The sequence below is a fragment of the Salvelinus fontinalis genome, chromosome 1 (genome assembly GCF_029448725.1).
Source record: "Salvelinus fontinalis isolate EN_2023a chromosome 1, ASM2944872v1, whole genome shotgun sequence".
Classification (NCBI taxonomy): domain Eukaryota; kingdom Metazoa; phylum Chordata; class Actinopteri; order Salmoniformes; family Salmonidae; genus Salvelinus; species Salvelinus fontinalis.
In genome coordinates this window covers 16,706,193-16,727,331 of record NC_074665.1, presented here as the reverse complement: position 1 = coordinate 16,727,331, position 21,139 = coordinate 16,706,193, and the positions used below count along the sequence as shown (strand labels likewise).

Below are 21,139 nucleotides of genomic sequence, written 5' to 3'. Positions count from 1 at the left end.
ACACACTCATTGATTGATTACTAACAGTCAGCCTCTGGCTGTATCAAACACACACTCATTGGACTATAGAGGCTGAACCTCAAGTTAGATAAACAGATGCTGCTGAAATATTAAAAGTATTTAACGCATGAGATAAACCTTCCATCTGGACATGCAGGATGATAGAGCACTCTTTCCTGCTGTCCTCACTGCTTGCAGTAGGGGAGTTCTTCTCCTGTAGAGGGCTTCCACCATTTTAAAGTAAACTGGGTGAGCATTCCTATGGGTTGGGAGCGATCAGACAATGCATTATTAGCATTATTAGCAGTATTAGGCTTAAGCTTTTTTTCAAAAAACAAATAAGGAAATGTACTACTTTAAAATTGTTTGAGCGAGGTGCAGAACCACTGATCTACAAATCATCCTGCATTCTAAAGAACTACCCAGTAAGAAGTCCTCATGTACAAGGATTAGCGAAACACTTTGCTAAATCAGCCGAATGTAATTCGGTCGAGTCAACTTAGCCAAGAGCCTATCAAGCCCCATAAAACTGGCGCTCAAACAGGGAAATGGTTCCAATCCTTTTTCCACCATTCATTTTTCCCATAGGGGATTTTAGAAACGCCTAAAATAAGGGCTGTGTTTCATGTAGGCTTACGCTGGCGTGGCGTTTTGATAACCATGTAAATCTCTTTTGGACAAGGTTGACTTTATTCAATATATTCGGCTCTGATTCGAAAGTGCTAATTAACATCAAAGTAGACATCATGCAAGACTATAAATCCCTGCAAGGTCCAGCACCTCATCTCTAGCCGACACCTTTGCTAACAGGTATTGTGTCGATTTAGAACTTGCCCCCAAGACAGTTCAGAATTGTCAATTTAAAGAAATGTTGCCAATTTATTCATTACAACATTTAGCTAACTTTAGATAGTTAATCCAGAGATGTTTAATTTTGCCTCGATTTGGCAGCCTCGTCCAGATCATCATGGCATTTGTAGTTCTTTATGATAGCCACATTAGCAGCTAATCAGCATTTAATTTGATGAGGGTAAATACAGGCAAATATGTTGATAAAATGAATTTTAAGTGTTTCTAAAATCCCATAGAAGAATTAAGGGTAGAAAAACGATTGAAACCATGTCCCTGTTTCAACTCTAGGTTGTAAGGATATTTTTACTGTGGTACTGTATTACCTGCCAACACGGCGGGTGAAAGGGAGGGAGTGACCGAGGGAGAGGAGCTTTGCAGGGAATTAGGATTTACTCCGTATTAGTGTAGAGAGGGAGGGAGAGCACAGGAGTTAGAGTAGGAGAGAAAGAAACACGCCTGAAAGAGCGGGAGTACGGAATATGTAACATAAAAGGCAAGAAGGAAATAAATGGATTCGGGGCTTGCTGAGCGTATCATAGAGAACGGGACAGTGGGAAGAGAGACGAGGTAGAAAGAAAGAAGAAGACGGTGTCTGAAACAGCAACAGACAGATGTTACAGAAAGCTGGCGAAGAGATACGGATAAGAAAAGGGGAAAGGAAGAGAGGGGAAGTGCAGAGGTGTGCAGAGAACATTGTTTGGCTGACAGAAGATTAGAGAAACGACTGCAACAAAAAGGCCGGATGGGAGTCTATACTGAGACAAATGCAGGCATACACACCCACAACACACACATGGCTAGACTGCCGCCAACCAGTGACTCCGGTCGACTACTGCCAGTGGTACCCAAAGGTGAGTGATTAGTGTTGGTATGCGCGATTGTTGAGTAGAATTGCATTTTTTTTTTTACGTTTGGTGTGTGAAGATAGACACTACGCTGTGTTGGACTGAGCCACACACCTACGTAAACATACTATTGAGCACTGAGCATTGCACCACGGATATCGCTTCATTTGATATGAACACTAGCATGGCGCCAGTGTGTGCAGCGCGCCACGGGAGAGGAGATTACTATGTGACCTGACACAGCTGCTGTTGCTATGGACCTTACACTTCTATATCAGTACATTGTAAACTGGGTGGTTCGAGCCCTGCTGACAGGCGTGGTATATAGCACGGGTATGACTAAACGTTTATTTTTTACTGCTAAATTACGTTGGTAACCAGTGACACCTCGGGGGTTTGTGGTATACGGCCAATATACCACGGCTAAGAGCTGTTCTTTCGCACAACGAAAAGCGGAGTGCCTGGATACAGCCCTTAGCCGTGGTATAATGACCATATGCCACAACCCTCGTGCCTTATTGCATAAGTATACACTGACATGGTCACTTATGTTTACACTACTCAGTAGGGTACGTGTTGTATGTGTCACAGGCGGGGATCTGAACCCGGGTCTCCAATGGGAGAAACCAACGTCTTGACCGTTAAACTCATGTCTGCTACGTTTGCTTGTGGTGTCTATAGCACTGTCATGTATATGTGGTACAATGTTAGTCATTTCAAATCAGTACTTGAAGTGGAATTAAAACGATGCCAGAGCTCACCATAATTTTACTGTACCAGGGTTCATATTGAAGGGTCTTGACCCCAGGTCTCCCAGCCCATAGCCAAACGTATTAACCAATGCTGTAATATGGTTATAGGGAGATCGTAACAAGCGTACTGGTACAGGAAGTGTTCATATTCAATCATCTCGCTCTCTCACCCTCTCAGACCCTCTCACTAATGCATTAGATGCCATTGTGGTCAGCACTGATCTCATCGAGGATGAACTCCGACCTCACCTGGAAACAGTACTTACTGTCATACAGGAAAAACGTGAGTCACACACACACACCTCTGACCCCAGCAAAGAAGACACTACCTGCCAACGAAACCAAAAATTACACAAAAACGTGGCCTTTCCTTCAAGGGAGAACTTCGATTTTGTCTATTCTCCAAAAGTATATTATGTACAGTAGCCAAGCCATTGTTAAACAGGATGGGAGGGAGGGTTTCCATTAGTTACAGCAGCCACAAAGTCAAAATATCGTAGAAAATCATGAACACCAAAATGTGCTTTTTGGTCTTATTTTAGGTTAGGGTTAGCAGTGTGTTTTTCAGTTTTTAAGGTTAGGTTAAAAATCAAATTTTAAGAAGAGAAATTTGTGGTAACAAGTGAGGAACAAGGGAGAGAAGGAAGGAAGGGGTTAAGAGCGAGAGAGTTGGATGCGTGACCAATTGGACAAACAGTCGCTAAGCCGTTTGTGACTGAGGGAGAGAGAGAGGGAGGGAGGGAGAAAGAGACGAAACAGGAGGGAGAGGCGAAAAGGTCACAGGGTTGATTAACCTGCCTGGATTAAACTCACACACACGTAAACAAACCATACACAATGTACATAAACTCAGCAAAAAAAGAAACGTCCTCTCATTGTCAACTGTGCTTTTTTCAGCAAACTTAACATGTGTAAATATTTGTATGAACTTAACAAGATTCAACAACTGAGACATAAACTGAACTAGTTCCACAGACATGTGACTAACATAAATGGAATAATGTGTCCCTGAACAAAGGGGTGGTCAAAATCAGAAGTAACAGTCAGTATTTGGTGTGGCCACCAGCTGCATTAAGTACTGCAGTGCATCTCCTGACCGTTCCACGGGTGCGTGTTCATTAATTGTTTATGGTTCATTGAACAAGCATGGGAAACAGTGTTTAAACCCTTTACAATGAAGATCTGTGAAGTTATTTGGATTTTTATAAATTATCTTTGAAAGACAGGGTACAGAAAAAGGGACGTTTCTTTTTTTGCTGAGTTTACATGGCACACACAGTATTCACACAGTCACGTACACACAGTATTCGCATGCATGCCTGGATGGCTTGTAGGTAAATGGAGAGAGAATACAGTAAATAGTGTATATTGTGCTTGTTAATATGATGCTGTGCATTTAATCTCTGTGTGTGTGTGGTGTGTAGAGCGTGGGGCTGCAGAACAGGTGGCAGTGAGTGGTGTATTACCTACTCTGGCTCAAGCCCTTAGGAGGAGAGGACCGCTTACTTTAATTACTGCTAAACTAGTGTCAGAACTGGCCAGAGAAAGTAAGTCTCTCTCTCTGCCTCTCTCTCTCTCTCTGCCTCTCCCTCTCTCTCTCTCTGCCTCTCTCTGCCTCTCTCTCTTTGCCTCTCTCTCTCTCTCTTTACCTCTCTCTCTCTCTCTCTGCCTCTCTCTCTCTCTCTTTGCCTCTTTCGCTCTCTCTCTGCCTCTCTCTCTCTTTGCCTCTCTCTCTCTCTCTTTGCCTCTCTCTCTCTTTGCCTCTCATGGTTGTCATTCACTGCTTCTTTCTCCATCAGCGGTGATCAGGGAGAGATGTGGTGAGACAGGGGTGTCATCTGCTCTGCTGTCTGTGCTGCTCTCCAGGGATCAGGAGCTGCTGATACACGCTGGCCGCGCTGTCGCTCGTATCTGCTACGAGAGCCGTGAGTCATCGCTAACCACTGACCCCTAACCCTCGACCACAGCCTTATCTCTAACGCTTCAAGTCTAAGCCCTTAACCTAACCTTTCTTACATATATTTCTCTCTCTCAGGGTGTCAACAGGAGCAGTTGTTGCGTTTGGGGGCGGTCCCTAGGCTGGTCGGAATCCTGCTGGGTTTTAAAAGCAACCAGGCTCTGGAGGGTGTGTGTCTTGTGGCCCTGTGTAACCTAGGTGACATGGGAGAGGGGGGGGAAGATGGAGGTATATCGTGGGAGAGAGGCGTGTCGCTATGTCCCGAGGAGTCTGTGTTTCGTGGCGCGACTTGTCACTCCTGCGGCTTTGGCTCCATGGTTACAGTCGTCAGACTGACCCAGTGGTCGCCCGGGCAACACACCGTCAGCATCGAGGTGTTATCCCGTTACTCCATCAGGTTCTGGACAATGCATAACAACCGCCGGACAGTGCGACGTTCGCCACTCTCTCACCTGGGAACGTGTCCTAGGTTCTACAAAGCCATCAAGTACTCCGTCCAGAACATTCCCAACAGTAGAAGCCTCAAGTCACTGATCTTCCACATCTTCCTTTGAGAGGGGAATGTACTACAAACATGGCAGCATATTATGGACTACAAACATGGCAGCATATCATGGTTTACAAACAACGCACCATATTATGAACTAAAAACATTTTTCATTGACTATGAATATGGTATTCTATCATTGACAAACAGGAGAACTCATTCACACCTTCTTAGAGAGAAACGGACTACAAACATGGCATTTTATGGACTACAAACCGGATTGACCCTGAAAGTTACTGCAGATACTTCAGGACTGCATACAGAAACCCGAGATGACTGTGGGTGTTGTGGTTCTGGATGTACCTTACCCAATTAGAAATAAAGTTTTTTTTTAATCCAAAATTGACGTTAAAGGTTCAAATGTGTTTCTTTATTTTGTTTTTAAGAAATTCTAAAATAGTTTGACAACCCTATTTTGTACGCTTTTAAATTATATCAAACTCAACTGTTTATCTTTTTCAGTCAGTGATGAAGACATGTATGGTATGGTGGTATGGTGGGGTATGCAAAATGGGTCAACTTTGAGCACCTTTATCTTTTGAAGGTTTTGGCATTTAGGTCCAAAATATCCCTTTCTGACCACTTCTTAAATGTACAAACATGTATGATACATTTTGCTTAATCAAAAGTGATGGTGTCAAAAAGTGATTCAATTCAAATGGAATTACCCACACACAGTACTAGGTCCGTATAGCGGCCGATAAGTTTGTTCATAACATTCATTATACACAATACAATCTTAGACATAACTTCTTACTGTGTAGCTCTTTCTCTCTATTTCTAGGTTTTGTGTCATACACAATGTTTAAAATGTCAGAACAGTAGTTTTCTCATAAAAAAAATGTCATATGCAAGAACGAGTGACACTTGTAATTTCTGCTGTGCCATATAAAACCATGTTTTTGACAATTCGTTAGCCAATTTTACTACACCAGTATTTCATCCTCATTCTACATCATTTTAACCTGTTGAATGTTAATGTTAAGTGGATGGCCGTGTAAAACATATCTTCATGAAGGCCATGAACAGTACCTAGTAATGCCTTATACTGTTAGAAGGCTCAGATTTAGTGCTTTTTTATTAGGTATTCATTATTTGTGATTTTATGCATTTTTGCAGTAGTATGCACTGCTATAATCCGCCACAGTTGACGCGTCATAATACCGATTAAAACACGGAAATGGTTCCAATGGTTTTCCCGCCATTCATTTTTCACCATGTGAATAAATAAAAAAGTAGAATTAATTGTGTTTGGCGTAGGTTTACCTTGGCATGACGTTTTAATAGCCGTGTAATTCTCTCTCAGACAAGGTGAGTTTTATAAATTCGCCTCAATTTACTCTCAAAAATTCGCAATGCTAATTATTGATGAAAGTGACCTTGTCAGAGAGCGATTTGCGTGGTTATCGAAATGTCATGCCAGGGTAATCCTACACGAAACACAGACTTTATATGAAGTAGTTATAAAATCCCAGATGGAACAATTGGAACCATTTCCGGGTTTTATGACTCATACTGTGACACTCAACAGTAAATAGTATGAAGTAAGTAGTAGATTTCATTTTCAAATTTCATATGCTATGAACCTATTAATTAAAAATGGCAAAATAGGGCTTAACACGTTTTAGATAATCTACATATTCTCACAATTTTACAACTAACATGCTGTAAGATTTCAGCTGAATTATTACTGTAAGAATTTTTATATTTAATGGTCAGGGAAAATATAACTAATTTCCTGGTGCAATGATCAAATTCGTTGTCTCTCCCCTTGGGTTTCCACTAGATATCACAGCCACAAAGCCAGAATTGGCTATATCGTAAAAATTTGCTTTTTTGTCAAAATTTAAGGTTAGGGGAAGATATAATGTTAGCGGTGTAGTTAAGGTTTAAAGTCACCTTTTAAGATGAGAAATTGTAAAAGTACGCGGAGATTTTGACTTTGTGGCTGTGGTAACTAGTGACGACCCTCCCTTGTGAACATACCTCAGCTGTCATCTAAAATAATGTTTGTCCCTCTCGTGATGAACACAAAGTGTTTTCACATCTTTAAATTGTCAGACAAGTGTTATTTGAATTAAATTATATATAAATAGATGTGTGTTTGTCGTAGAATGATGAGACTAGTATAGTGTCACCTTTTGTGCCTGTGATATTTGCATATTTCCGTTGGGAACGCTTACTGTGAAGTGCGCGTTTTCAATAACTCAATTCGTCTTTGCCCTCCTAAACAATGCCATTTTTGAAATATTGGCTAAGGGTGGAGTCTACAAAACTTAGTTCACTCTGTTCGTAGCATATTTTAGTTTTGGGAACAGAAAACTGTATTGAGATCAAATGTTTCGTCGATTAGTAAATTAGCAGAATTTCGGCCAAAATCCATCTCGTTCCATTTTGTCCAACTTCCGTCCACTGGGCTTCCTCTCACTACCATATGTTGGAACGCCAAACGGATGTTCCACATTTATACATCCGGTGAAATATCTGTCTCATGTTTTATCTGGGAGTGGGGTGTGTCGAATGTGCTCTGCTATTAGGTGAGAGGATTTTGATTGAGCTGTGGGTTTTTTCTTCCGTTTCTTGCCATGAAACTACACTACATTGAGCTACCATACCGCTAGAGTTTGGATGACAAATAATTGTACAACCAAACCGTTAGTTTTACACAAATAATTGTACAATTTTATTTATAAAACTGACAATTGTTTAATTTTAAATTTAAGTAGTGATGATGACAAATGTTTTATTTATTTTTATTTCGTCTTTATTTAACTAGGCAAGTCAGTAAAGAACAAATTATTATTTTCAATGACGGCCTAGGAACAGTGGGTTAACTGCTTTGTTGAGGGGCAGAACGACAGAGTTTTACCTTGTCAGCTTGTGGATTCAATCTTGCAACCTTTTGGTTTTTAGTCCAACGCTCTAACCACTAGGCTACCTGTCGCCCCAAAAGCTCTCGTTGGCTAGCCCTCACTACATATCCGTCGCCAAACCCACTGGCTCCAGTTCATCTATAAGTCTTTGCTAGGTAAAGCCCCGCATTATCTCAGCTCACTGGTCACCATAGCAACAACCACCAATAGCACACGCTCCAGCAGGTATAGTTCACTGGTCATCCCCAAAGCCAACACCTCCTTTGTTCGCCTTTCCTTCCAGTTCTCTGCTGCCAATGACTGGAATGGATTGCAAAAGTCACTGACGCTGGAGAGTAATATCTCCCTCACTAACTATAAGCATCAGCTGTCAGAGCAGCTTACCGATCACTGCACCTGTACACAGCCCATCTGTAAATAGCCCACCCGAACTACTTCATCCCCATATTATCTTTGCAGTGTTAATGCTAAATTGTAATTATTTCGCTACTATGACCTATTTATTGCCTTACCTCCCTAATCTTACTACATTTGCACACACTGTATATAATTTTTCTGTTGTGTTATTGACTGTACGTTTGTCTATCCCATATGTAACTCTGTGTTGTTGTTTTTGTCGCACTACTCTGCTTTATCTTGGCCAGGTTGCAATTGTAAGTGAGAACTTATTCTCAACTGGCCTACCTGGTTAAATAAAGGTTAAATAAATACAGGTCGCAGTGGTGGGTAGTAAATGGGGCTTTAGTGACAAAACGGATGGCACTGTGATAGACTACATCCAATTTGCTGAGTATTGTGTTGCAGGCTATTTTGTTAATGACATCGCCGAAGTCAAGGATCGTTAGGATAGTCAGTTTTACAAGGGTATGTTTGGCAGCGTAAGTGAAGGAGGCTTTGTTTGCGAAATAGGAAGCCGGTTCTAGATTTAATTTTGGATTGGAGATGCTTAATGTGAGTCTGGAAGGAGAGTTTACAGTCTAACCAGAAACCTAGGTAATTGTAGTTGTCCACATATTCTAAGTCAGAACCGTCCAGAGTAGTGATGCTAGACTGGCGGGCGGGTGCGGGCAGCGATCGGTTGAAGAACATGCATTTAGTTTTACTAGCATTTAAGAGCAGTTGGAGGCCACGGAAGGAGTGTTGTATGGCATTGAAGCTCGTTTGGAGGTTTGTTAGCACAGTGTCCAAAGAAGGGCCAGATATATACAGAATGGTGTTGTCTGCATAGAGGTGGATCAGAGAATCACCAGCAGCAAGAGTGACATCATTGATATATACAGAGAAAAGAGTCGGCCTGAGAATTGAACCCTGTGGCACCCCCATAGAGACTGCCAGAGGTCTGGACAACAGGCCCTCCTGATTTAATACACTGAACTCTTATCTGAGAAGTAGTTGGTGAAGTAGGCAAAGCAGTCATTTGAGAAACCAATAAGAATGCATTAAGAATGAGGTGATTGACAGAGTCAAGCCTTGGCCAGGTCGATGAAGACGGCTGCACAGTACTGTCTTTTATTGATGGCGGTTATGATATCGTTTAGGACCTTGAGCGTGGCGGAGGTTCACCCATGGCCAGCTCGGAAACCAGATTGCATAGCGGAGAAGGTACGGGGGGATTCGAAATTGTCGGTGATCTGTTTGTTAACTTGGCTTTCGAAGACTTTAGAAAGGCAGGGCAGGATGGATATAGGTCTGTACCAGTTTGGGTCTAGAGTGTCTCCCCCTTTGAAGAGGTGGATGACCGCGGCAGCTTTCTAATCTTTAGGGATCTCAGACGATATGAAAGAGAGGTTGAACAGGCTAGTAATAGGCATTGCAACAATTGCCACGGATAATTTTAGAAAGAGAGGGTCCAGATTGTCTAGCCCAGCTGATTTTTAGGGGTCCAGATTTTGCAGCTCTTTCAGAACATCAGCTATCTGGATTTGGGTGAAGGAGAAGAGGGGGGGGGGGGGGGGGGGGCGCTTAGGCTGGTTGCTGTTGGCCGGGGTAGGGGTAACCAGGTGGAAAGCATGGCCGGCCGCAGAAAAATGCTTATTGATATTCTCGATTATCGTAGATTTATCGGTGGTGACAGTGTTTCCTAGCCTCAGTGCAGTGGGCAGCTGGGAGGAGGTGCTCTTATTCTCCATGGATTTTACAGTGTCCCAAAACTTTTTGGAATTAGTGCTACAGGATGCAAATTTCTGTTTGAAAAAGCTAGCCTTTGCTTTCCTAACTGACTGTGTATATTGGTTCCTGACGTCCCTGAAAAGTTGCATATCGCGGGGGCTATTCGATGCTAATGCAGAACGCCACAGGATGTTTTTGTGTTGGTCAAGGGCAGTCAAGTCTGGAGTGAACCAGGGGCTATATCTGTTCTTAGTTCAAATGTTTTGAATGGGGCATGCTTATTTAAGACGGTGAGGAAAGCACTTTTAAAGAACACCCAGGCATCCTCTCCTGACGGGATGAGGCCAATATCCTTCCAGGATACCCGGGCCAGGTCGATTAGAAAGGCCTGCTCGCTGAAGTATTTTAGGGAGCGTTTGACAGTGATGAGGGCGCTGACACATTACGGACGTAGGCAATGAGGCAGTGATTGCTGAGATCCTGGTTGAAGACAGCAGGGGTGTATTTGGAGGGCAAGTTGGTCAGGATGATATCTATGAGGGTGCCCATGTTTACAGATTTAGGGTTGTACCTGGTAGGGTCTTTGATCATTTGTGTGAGATTTAGGGCATCTAGCTTAGATTGTAGGACGGCCGGGGTGTTAAGCATATCCCAATTTAGGTCACCTAACAGTGCGAACTCTGAAGATAGATGGGGGGCAATCAATTCACATATGGTGTCCAGGGCACAGCTGGGGGGCTGAGTGGGGTCTATAACAAGTGGCAATGGTGAGAGACTTATTTCTGGAAAGGTAGATTTTTAAAAGTAGAAGCTCGAACTGTTTGGGTACAGACCTGGATAGTAAGACAGAACTCTGCAGGCTAACTCTGCAGTAGATTGCAACTCCGCCCCCTTTGGCAGTTCTATCTTGACGGAAAATGTTGTAGCTGGGAATGGAGATTTCAGAATTTGTTGTGGCTTTCCTAAGCCAGGATTCAGACAAGGCTAGGGCATCAGGGTTGGCGGAGTGTGCTAAAGCAGTGAATAAAATAAACTTAGGAAGGAGGCTTCTGATGTTAACATGCATGAAACCAAGGCTTTTACGGTTACAGAAGTCAACAAATGAGAGCGCCTGGGGAATAGGTGTAGAACTGGGGGCTACAGGGTCTGGGTTAACCTCTACATTACCAGAGGAACAGAGGAGGAGTAGGATAAGGGTACGGCTAAAGGCTATAAGAACTGATCGTCTAGTGCATTGGGAACAGAGAATAAAAGGAGCAGATTTCTGGGAGTGGTAGAATAGATTCAGGGCATTATATACAGACAAGGGTATGGTAGGATGTGAGTCCAGTGGAGGTAAACCTAGGCATTGAGGGACGATGGGAGAGGTTGCGTCTCTGGAGGCACCAGTTAAGCCAGGTGAGGTCTCTGCATGCGTGGGAGGTGGGACAAAAGATCTATCTAAGGCATGTTGAGCAGGATGGGGGGCTCTACGGTGAAATAAAACAATAATAACTAACCAAAACAGCAGTAGACAAGGCATATTGACATTAGAGATAGGCATAAAGCAATCATGGGTGTTTGTCGGAAGAGCTAACACAAAAACGGGTAAATGGCGATGAATGGGCAGAGAGGGTCAGTTAGGTACATACAGGACCTGAGTTCGAGGCTGGGGCCAACAGATAAACAAAATGACATACAGTATTAATGAACAGACCAGCAGGCATCAGCTGTGTAGCTGAGTGATTATAGGGTCCGATGAGCAACAATAGGTGATTCAAGGAGCCATTAACTGACTTGCCTAGTTAAATAAAGGTTTAAAAAAATGTTTAAGAAATAAATCGGCAGGCACTTTGACTTTGTGGCTGTGCTATCTAGTGGAAACAGGTTCACTGGTTGCCGGCTTATCAACTAGTCGTGCAGCCCAAATAATCATAATAATGTCCGTAACGGAGCAAATGGAATGGCATCTGGAAACCATGTGTTTGATGTATTTGATACCATTCCACTGATTCCGCACCAGTTGTTTCCACAAGCCCGTTCTCCCCAATTAAGGTACCACCAACCTCCAATGGGCTGCAGGTACCCATACTGTAGGAAAACGGGTCTGTCAGCCAGAACAGTCGCGAAGCGATTTGGCCTAACAGAATTTGATTTATAAACGAATTACCTTGATATGCCTTGATAAAACAATGACATTATAAACGAAAGTCCCTTAAATAGAGGACTTAATGTTTTTTTCTGATAGGAATATTTTTCATAACAGGTGCAAGGCAGTGTTACCTGCTCATATAACCTGTAGCCACTCCAGGGGAAGACTGGGACAATTCGCCCCTAGAATTTGATCCACACCAGACCACATCACTGGGCACCGCCAACTCATTATCACCGGTGCCACTAACTTTACAGTGGGTGGCAGCAGCCCATGATTTGTTGGACCCATATCATGAGTAGGCAGAACATCTTATAAAGTAATTCAGAAGTTGTTTCATCTAACACGTCCAAGCAGGATATTTTGATGTGCAACCGAATCCAGTGATAGTCATGGATTTTGGGTTGATATGTAGACTATAGTTGCAGATTTTGGAAATGATAATCGGATAGAAAAAATTGCCTATCTAGTAATTTTACAATCAGGTTTGGTAGCCTATGCTGTTGGGTGAACTTTCTGGCCTTGGGCATGGTTGTTCCTGCAGTGGGTTGTTCCTGCAGTGGGTTGTTCCTGCAGTGGGTTGTTCCTGCAGTGGGTTGTTCCTGCAGTGGGTTGTTCATGCGGTGGTTACAATCTATTACTGATCACCACACAAGCAAACGAGTTTGGTACAGGGATAGATTTTTACATGCCAAATCTCATTGGATACACCGTTTGTTTATTGAAATATTGGATTAAATGTAACTTCAGAGTTGTTTCTTTCTTTATGAGGGCTAATCAGGGACGTCTGGTCATCCTAGTCAAAATAGGACTCCAGAATTTCCAGAATTTTTTGGGTTCAATAGAGATTAATTACATACATCTTTACATGCACTAACTAATATCATAGACTAATTAATGTGGGGTTCAACACCTGAGGAAGTGGAAACTCAAAACCCACTGCTAACTTTAAATATAACACCCACTGCCAGTAGTCATGTATTCATCCAACAGTAAATGTAATGCCCTAAAAACCTTTGCAGTTGTAGGCTACTACCCATGTGGCCTTTAGGGCTATCCCCTCGCAATGGCCAGTCCGCATTTCACGCTCGCCACTCCATATCTCAAAGCCATATCAAAAATAAAATAGTTGCTATTGAGCTGAATATTGAGAGTTGAGAAGTACAAATTATACCTACAGAAAGCTGAGACCCTCATCGCTTCGACAAGGACAAGGGGACAAAGCTTCCAAAGCTGTGTTTTTACATTTTGAAATGTTATATGATCAGACTGCATTTTTCTCTCGAGCTATGGGGGTAGAGGAGGATGGCTCGCTCATCACAGCAGCATGGCCCAGCAAGGGCACAGGCACAGGAGCAGGGCAGACACTTTCATTACAGGAATCATGAGGATAATGCACTTTTACTGTTTGACCAAATCATGGTTTTAGCCACCCAAAAAATAGGACGTTTTGAGTGAGGTCACAATGTAGATTGTACTCTTTCTACATGTACAGTGGCCTGCGAAATTATTCATCCCCCTTGGCATTTTTCCTATTTTGTTACCTTACAACCTGGAATTAAAATTTATTTTGGGGGGGGGGTTGTATCATTTGATTTACACAACATGCCTACCACTTTGAAGATGCAAAATCATTTTTATTGTGAAACAAACAAGAAATAAGACCAAAAAAATGAAATCTTGAGCGTGCATAACTATTCACCCCCCCCCCCCCCCCAAAGTCAATACTTTGTAGAGGCACCTTTTGCAGCAATTACAGCTGCAAGTCTCTTGGGGTATGTCTCTATAAGCTTGGCACATCTAGCCACTGGGATTTTTGCCCATTCTTCAAGGCAGAACTGCTCCAGCTCCTTCAAGTTGGATGGGTTCCGCTGGTGTACAGCAATCTTTAAGTCATACCACAGATTCTCAATTAGATTGAGGTCTGGGCTTTAGGCCATTCCAAGACATTTAAATGTTTCCCCTTTAACCACTCGAGTGTTGCTTTAGCAGTATGCTTTGGGTCATTGTCCTGCTGGAAGGTGAACCTCCTTCCCAGTCTCAAATCTCTGGAAGACTGAAACAGGTTTCCCTCAAGAATTTCCCTGTATTTAGCGCCATCCATCATTCCTTAAATTCTGACTAGTTTCCCAGTCCCTGCCAATGAAAAACACCCCCATGATGCTGCCACCACCATGCTTCACTGTGGGGATGGTTTTCTCGGGGTGATGAGAGGTGTTGGGTTTGCGCCAGACATAGCGTTTTCCTTGATGGCCAAAAAGCTCAATTTTTGTCTTATCTGACCAGAGTACCTTCTTCCATATGTTTGGGGAGTCTCCCACTAGCCTTTTGGCGAACACCAAATATGTTTGTTAATTTTTTTACTTTAAGCAATAGATTTTTTTCTGGCCATTCTTCCGTACAGCCCAGCTCTGTGGAGTGTAAGGCTTAAAGTGGTAATATGGACAGATACTCCAATCTCCGCTGTGGAGCTTTGCAGCTCCTTCAGGGTAATCTTTGGTCTCTTTGTTGCCTCTCTGATTAATGCCCTCCTTGCCTGGTCTGTGAGTTTTGGTGGGTGGCCCTCTCTTGGCAGGTTTGTTGTGGTGCCATATTCTTTCCATTTTTAATAATGGATTTAATGGTGCTCCATGGGATGTTCAAATTTCAGATATTTTTTATAACCCAACCCTGATCTGTACTTCTCCACTACTTTGTCCCTGACCTGTTTGGAGAGCTCCTTGGTCTTCATGGTGCCACTTGCTCGGTGGTGCCCCTTGCTTAGTAGTGTTGCAGACACTGGGGCCTTTCAGAACCGGTGTATAAATACTGAGATCATGTGACACTTAGATTGCACACAGGTGGACTTTATTTAACTACTTATGTGACTTCTGAAGGTAATTGGTGGCGACAGATCGTTTTTAGCGGCTTCATAGCAAAGGGGGTGAATACATATGCAACTACCATTTATTATTAAAAAAAATTAACCATTTTGTGTATGTCCATTACATGAAGTCCAAATAAAAATCAACAAAATAGGAAAAACACCAAGGGGGGTGAATACCTTTGCAAGGCACTGTATAGGCTCCCTTTCTGTTTATAGTTTTTTTCACAATCCATGATGTTGTCTGTCTAACTGATGAGAGAGTTGGAGCAGGTCTCTTTGCTGATGTCGCATTTGACATTGAATGTGTCTTTGCGTGACCTCAGCTCAGCCTATCAGAAAAACCGGTCCGGCCCATCTTGGTCGGGGGGCCGGCTGTTGCCCACTGATCAGCCAAAGGCTCAATATAGATTAGTATGGCCATGTCACCTTTCTCATTGTTCTATTTAATATATCATTGTTTGTGTGTGTGTGTGTGTCAACTTTGACCAGACCACCCAACAACAAAAATGTCCAGCCCATCTGGCATTTTCCAGAATTGCCAGATGGCCAATCCGCCCCTGAGCCACTCTGATCCACTTTCACTATCAGTGACAGACTACTAGTGATAAGACTATTCAGCGGAAAGGAAGGCTGGGTTTCACTGAAACCTGTCATTGCAATGTTGAAACAGTTTGCCAATTACAACCAGACGTCCGCTTCTAGCATGCTGTTATCACCACCCAAACAGAAAAAATACATTTAAAATACATTTTGTTTTTATTTATTTATTCATTCACTCATTAAATTTGTATTAATTTAAAATACAGTATATTGCAAAATGTTCAGAATTGGTCAAATAATATATATTTTGAAAATGTATTAGCAATGTATTTGTGTAAAAATGTATTTTAATTAAATATATTTAATAAGAAATACAGGGCCTTCGGAAAGTATTCAGAACCCTTGACTTTTTACACATTTTGTTACGTTACAGCCTTATTCTGAAATAGTTAGATGTTTTAGTATTTGATATTGTTGCCGTAATTAATGGTTAGAAAGTTTGCTAGCTAGCGTAGCCTCATGCTAGGTGACTGTGTAGAATTGTGTAACATTTATTATTACACTACTATAGTGGGTAATCTGTTGATATGTGTTGGATAACATACATACAATTTGATGGTTTTACATGCTAGATTGCATACCTTTTTCACTATTTGTAAGTGAAATGCCTTTATTTTGGTACAGATACTAATTCATTGAATAACAATATCTATATGCACTGTTAAAGAGACTGAATATAAGATATAAAAGTATGTGAATGAATATATTTCTATTAATAATGACTGAATTTAAATGTTTCTATAAAACAATTGTAATGAACCTGACAATTGACCCTTGACACTTGTGGATAAAAAAAATAATAATAATAATTCTTCAAGCTCTGTCAAATTGGTTGTTGATCATTTGATCATTGCCAGACAATCATTTTCAGGTTTTGATATAGATTTTCAAGCCAATTTAAGTCAAAACTGTTTTCACGGTCTTCTTGGTAAGCAACTCCAGTGTAGATTTGGCCTTGCGTCTTAGGTTATTGTCCTGCTGAAAGGTGAATTTGTCACACCCTGATCTGTTTCCCCTGCACTTGTTATTGTCTCCACCCCCTCTAGGTGTCACTTGTTTTCCACAGTGTATTTATCCCTGTGTTTCCTTTCTCTCTGTGCCAGTTTGTCTTGTATGTCCCATACTCCTACCTTTGCTATTCTCCTTTTTCTAGACCAACCCGGTTTTGACCCTTGTCTGTTCTGGACTCTCTACCCGCCTGCCTGACCATTCTGCCTGCCTTGACCTCGAGCCTGTCTGTCACTCTGTTCCTCCTGGACTCTGAACTGGTTTTGACCTTTTGTCTGTCCACAACCATTCTCTTGCCTACTCCTTTTTGGTTTATTAAACACCATAAACTCCAACCATCTGCCTCCTGTGTCTGCATCTGGGTCTCGCCTTGTGTCATGATAGAATTAATCTCCCAGTGTCTGCTGGAAAGCAGACTAAACCAGGTTAACCTCTAGGATTTTGCCTGTGCTTAGCTCCATTTAGTTTATTTTTTATCCTGAAAACCTCCCCCATCCTTAACGATTACAATCATACCCATAACATGATGGCGCCACCATTATGCTTGAAAATTTGGAGAGTGGTACTCAGTAATGTGTTGTATTGGATTTCTCCCAAACATAACACTGTATTCAAGCAATGAACCAAAAGTTCATTGCTTTACCACCTTTTTTGCAGTATTACTTTAGTGCCTTGTTAAAAAAAGGATGCATGTTTTGGAATATTTTTTTTATGGCTTCCTTCTTTTCACTATGTCAATTAGGTTAGTATTGTGGCATAACTACAATGTTGTTGATCCATCCTCAGTTTAAACTCAGTGACTGTTTTAATGTCACGATTGGCCTCCTGGTGAATTCCATGAGAAGTTTCCTTCCTCTCTGGCATCTGAGTCAGGAAGGACGCCTGTATCTTTGTAGTGGCTGGGTGTATTGATTCACCAATCAAAGTCTAACTTCACCATGCTTAAAGGGATATTTAATGTCTGCTTTTTTTACCCATCAACCAATAGGTGCCCTTTGTGAGGCATTGGAAAACCTCCCTGTTTTTTGTAGTTGAATCTGTGTTTGAAATGCACCTTACAGATAATTGTATGTGTGGGGTACAGAGATGAAGTAGTCTTTCAAAATCATGTTATACACAGTAATTGCACACAGAGTGAGTGTGACTTGGGTTAGGGGAAAACACAAAATATATTCACCAGCAAAAAGACACTGAAGGCTGGTCACCAGCACAAATACAACAAATGCTGGTCACCATTGAAAACAAAACGAAGGCTGGTCACCAGTGAAAAGACAATGAAGCATGTTCAGCAATAAAAAACAAAGGCTGGTCACCAGTGAAAACAACCAAGGCTAGTCACCAATGCAAATACAATGAAGGCTGGTCAACAGTGAAAACACATTGAAGGCTGGTCACCAATGAAAACACACAATGCTGGTCACCAGCACAAACACAACGAAGGCTGGTCAACAGCGAAAACACAATAAAAAGGCTGGTCACCAGGGAAAACACACAATGCTGGTCACCAGCACAATCACCACGAACGCTGGTCACCAGCGAAAACGCAATGAAAGCTGGTCGCCAGTGAAAACACAACGAAGGCCACACACACACACACAAATCAAATGTTATTTGTCACATGCACCGAATACAACAGGTGTAGACTTAACTGTGGAATGTTGCTTATGAGCCCTTCCGGTACGATGACGAATAAAAAAAATGAATTGGTAACACAAGAGGAATAAAATAGACAAGAATGGAGCTATATACAGGGAGTACCAGTACCAGGTCAATGTGGAGCTATATACAGGGGGTACCAGTACCAGATCAATGTGGAGTTATATACAGGAAGTACCAGTACCAGATCAATGTGGAGTTATATACAGGGAGTACCAGTACCAGATCAATGTGGAGTTATATACAGGGAGTACCAGTACCAGATCATTGTGGAGCTATATACAGGGAGTACCAGTACCAGATCAATGTGAAGTTATATACAGGAAGTACCAGATCAATGTGGAGTTATATACAGGAAGTACCAGATCTATGTGGAGATATATACAGGGAGTACCAGTACCAGATCAATGTGGAGCTATAAACAGGGAGTACCAGTACCAGATCAATGTGGAGTTATATACAGGGAGTACCAGTACCAGATCAATGTGGAGCTAAATACAGGGAGTACCAGTACCAGATCAATGTAGAGTTATATACAGGGAGTACCAGTACCAGATCAATGTGGAGCTATAAACAGGGAGTACCAGTACCAGATCAATGTGGAGCTATATACAGGAAGTACCAGTACCAGATCAATGTGGAGCTATAAACAGGGAGTACCAGTACCAGATCAATGTGGAGTTATATACAGGGAGTACCAGTACCAGATCAATGTGGAGCTAAATACAGGGAGTACCAGTACCAGATCAATGTAGAGTTATATACAGGGAGTACCAGTACCAGATCAATGTGGAGTTATATACAGGAAGTACCAGATCAATGTGGAGTTATATACAGGAAGTACCAGATCTATGTGGAGATATATACAGGGAGTACCAGTACCAGATCAATGTGGAGCTATATACAGGAAGTACCAGTACCAGATCAATGTGGAGCTATAAACAGGGAGTACCAGTACCAGATCAATGTGGAGCTATATACAGAAAGTACCAGTACCAGATCAATGTGCAGAGGTATGAGGTATTTGAGGTAGATACTGTATGTACATGAAGGTAGGGTAAAGTGACTAGGCATCAGGATAGATAATAAGACACACACACACACACATACACACACACACACACACACACACACACTTTACTCAGGGATTTGGTCAGTCAGAGAGCAGAGCTGCAGCTAATGAGATGACAAGATGCTAATCCTTAGGGCTAATGCTAATGCTACAGCTCTAAGTCACACCCACACAGCCACCTGCCCATCTTGGGCTCAGAGAGAGTTAGAGAGCGAGACAGAAGAAGAAAGGAAGTGATAGAATGAGTGTGAGAGGGGAAAGAAGGGAATGAAGGAGAGGTGTACAAGAGGAGGAGCAGTATGAAGCAGGTAGAGTCAAGTGTGGAGGAGAGGTGTACAAGAGGAGGAGCAGAATGATGCAGGTAGAGTCAGGTGTGGAGGAGAGGTGTACAAGAGGAGGAGCAGTATGAAGCAGGTAGAGTCAGGTGTGGAGGAGAGGTGTACAAGAGGAGGAGCAGTATGATGCAGGTAGAGTCAGGTGTGGAGGAGAGGTGTACAAGAGGAGGAGCAGTATGAAGCAGGTAGAGTCAGGTGTGGAGGAGAGGTGTACAAGAGGAGGAGCAGTATGAAGCAGGTAGAGTCAGGTGTGGAAGAGAGGTGTACAAGAGGAGTAGCAGTATGAAGCAGGTAGAGTCAGGTGTGGAGGAGAGGTGTACAAGAGGAGGAGCAGTATGAAGCAGGTAGAGTCAGGTGTGGAGGAGAGGTGTACAAGAGGAGGAGCAGTATGAAGCAGGTAGAGTCAGGTGTGGAGGAGAAGAGCAGTAGAGTACAACAGGACTCATAAAGGTAAGACACTATAGAGTGTATCCCACGGTTGATAAAGAGTGAGTGTTCGTGAGTACAGGGTTGATTTCCACGGCCCAGATTAACCATACTCCTGTACTAGATGGCACGCTCAATATTGACTCTCCATTGAAAGTATTTTAGTCCGGGAATACAGTTGCGGTAAAATATTTTGGCACCCTTGTATTTTACAATGCGTGGCGCAGAGGTCTAAGGCACTGCATCTCAGTGCTAGAGGCGTTACTACAGACCCTGGTTCAATTCTAGGCTGTACCACAACCAGCCGTGATTGGGAGTCGGGCGCCAATTGTGCGGCGCCATAGGGCCCAGCATCGTCCGGGTTAGGGTTTGGCCGGGGTAGGCGGACATTGTAAATAAAAATTTGTTCTTAACTGACTTGCCTAGTTAAATTGAGCAGAATGTTCAGTTTTTTCTTTCAAAACTGGTTAAATGGTAATGTTTTACCCTGTAGGCGCCTGAAACGTACCACAGGTGAGATACATTACACAGTAAAGGACAATAATCACTTCCAACCAAATTTATTAGAATTTTTTATAATTTACTTTGAAAGTTTTTTACTTTGAAGTGAAAAATCTTAATTTCAATTTAAAAATATATGTTTTCTTGGTCCTGTGCAGTTGTAAATCAAACAAATAAATGTTTAAACACCAAAAGTGTTTAAATCTCAATTTATTTTAAAAGAAATAGTTAACCAAGCAAGGGTGCCAATATATTTAACCTCATCTGTAGGTTTAATCTGAGTGTGTGAAACTGGCCTAAAGCATTTGTAAGGTGAGGTCAGTTTGTGCGAGAGAGACAGGAGACAGAGGGGATGTGTGGGTTTGACTGGGGACAAATGTGGATGTGTGTTGTGTGTTTTTCTCTCCAATAGCAGGCAGTTTGACTGGGTTTTCGAAAGCTTCTCAGCTATCTGGGAGGTTTAATACACCCACAAACACACTGTCTGGCACAGACACAGGACACAGGACACAGGACACAGGACAAACACTCAGTTGGAGTGGTCATGTGGCTTTTTATTTTTTCAATTCATCGCTAACTCAATTATAGGATCCAGAGAGCTAAACTTAG

General features: G+C 42.3%; 1 protein-coding gene across 2 annotated transcripts; it reads left to right on the top strand.

Moving 5' to 3' along the window:
- The first annotated feature begins 997 nt into the window (after positions 1 to 997).
- Positions 998 to 7,152, top strand: si:dkey-21e13.3 (uncharacterized protein LOC100150043 homolog). Of its 2 annotated transcripts, none has more exons than XM_055880490.1 (5): positions 998 to 1,703; positions 2,649 to 2,732; positions 3,874 to 3,996; positions 4,249 to 4,374; positions 4,485 to 7,152. In XM_055880490.1, the coding sequence occupies exons 1-5, from the start codon at positions 1,595 to 1,597 to the stop codon at positions 4,958 to 4,960; spliced, it is 918 nt and encodes a 305-aa protein (XP_055736465.1). In that variant the 5' UTR covers positions 998 to 1,594; the 3' UTR covers positions 4,961 to 7,152. The 2 variants fall into 2 exon arrangements, with proteins under 2 accessions (XP_055736465.1, XP_055736377.1); XM_055880402.1 differs by having other exon boundaries at positions 1,000 to 1,703; positions 2,628 to 2,732.
- Positions 7,153 to 21,139: the final 13,987 nt, after the last annotated feature.

Excerpts from the sequence above, each read along its gene's own strand:
- si:dkey-21e13.3 (XM_055880402.1), top strand. The coding sequence starts at position 1,595 with ATGGGAGTCTATACTGAGACAAATGCAGGCATACACACCCACAACACA. Across the intron at positions 1,704-2,627 it reads ACTGCCAGTGGTACCCAAAG|ACCCTCTCACTAATGCATTA; the intron begins GTGAGTGATTAG and ends TCACCCTCTCAG. Across the intron at positions 2,733-3,873 it reads TACTGTCATACAGGAAAAAC|AGCGTGGGGCTGCAGAACAG; the intron begins GTGAGTCACACA and ends TGTGGTGTGTAG.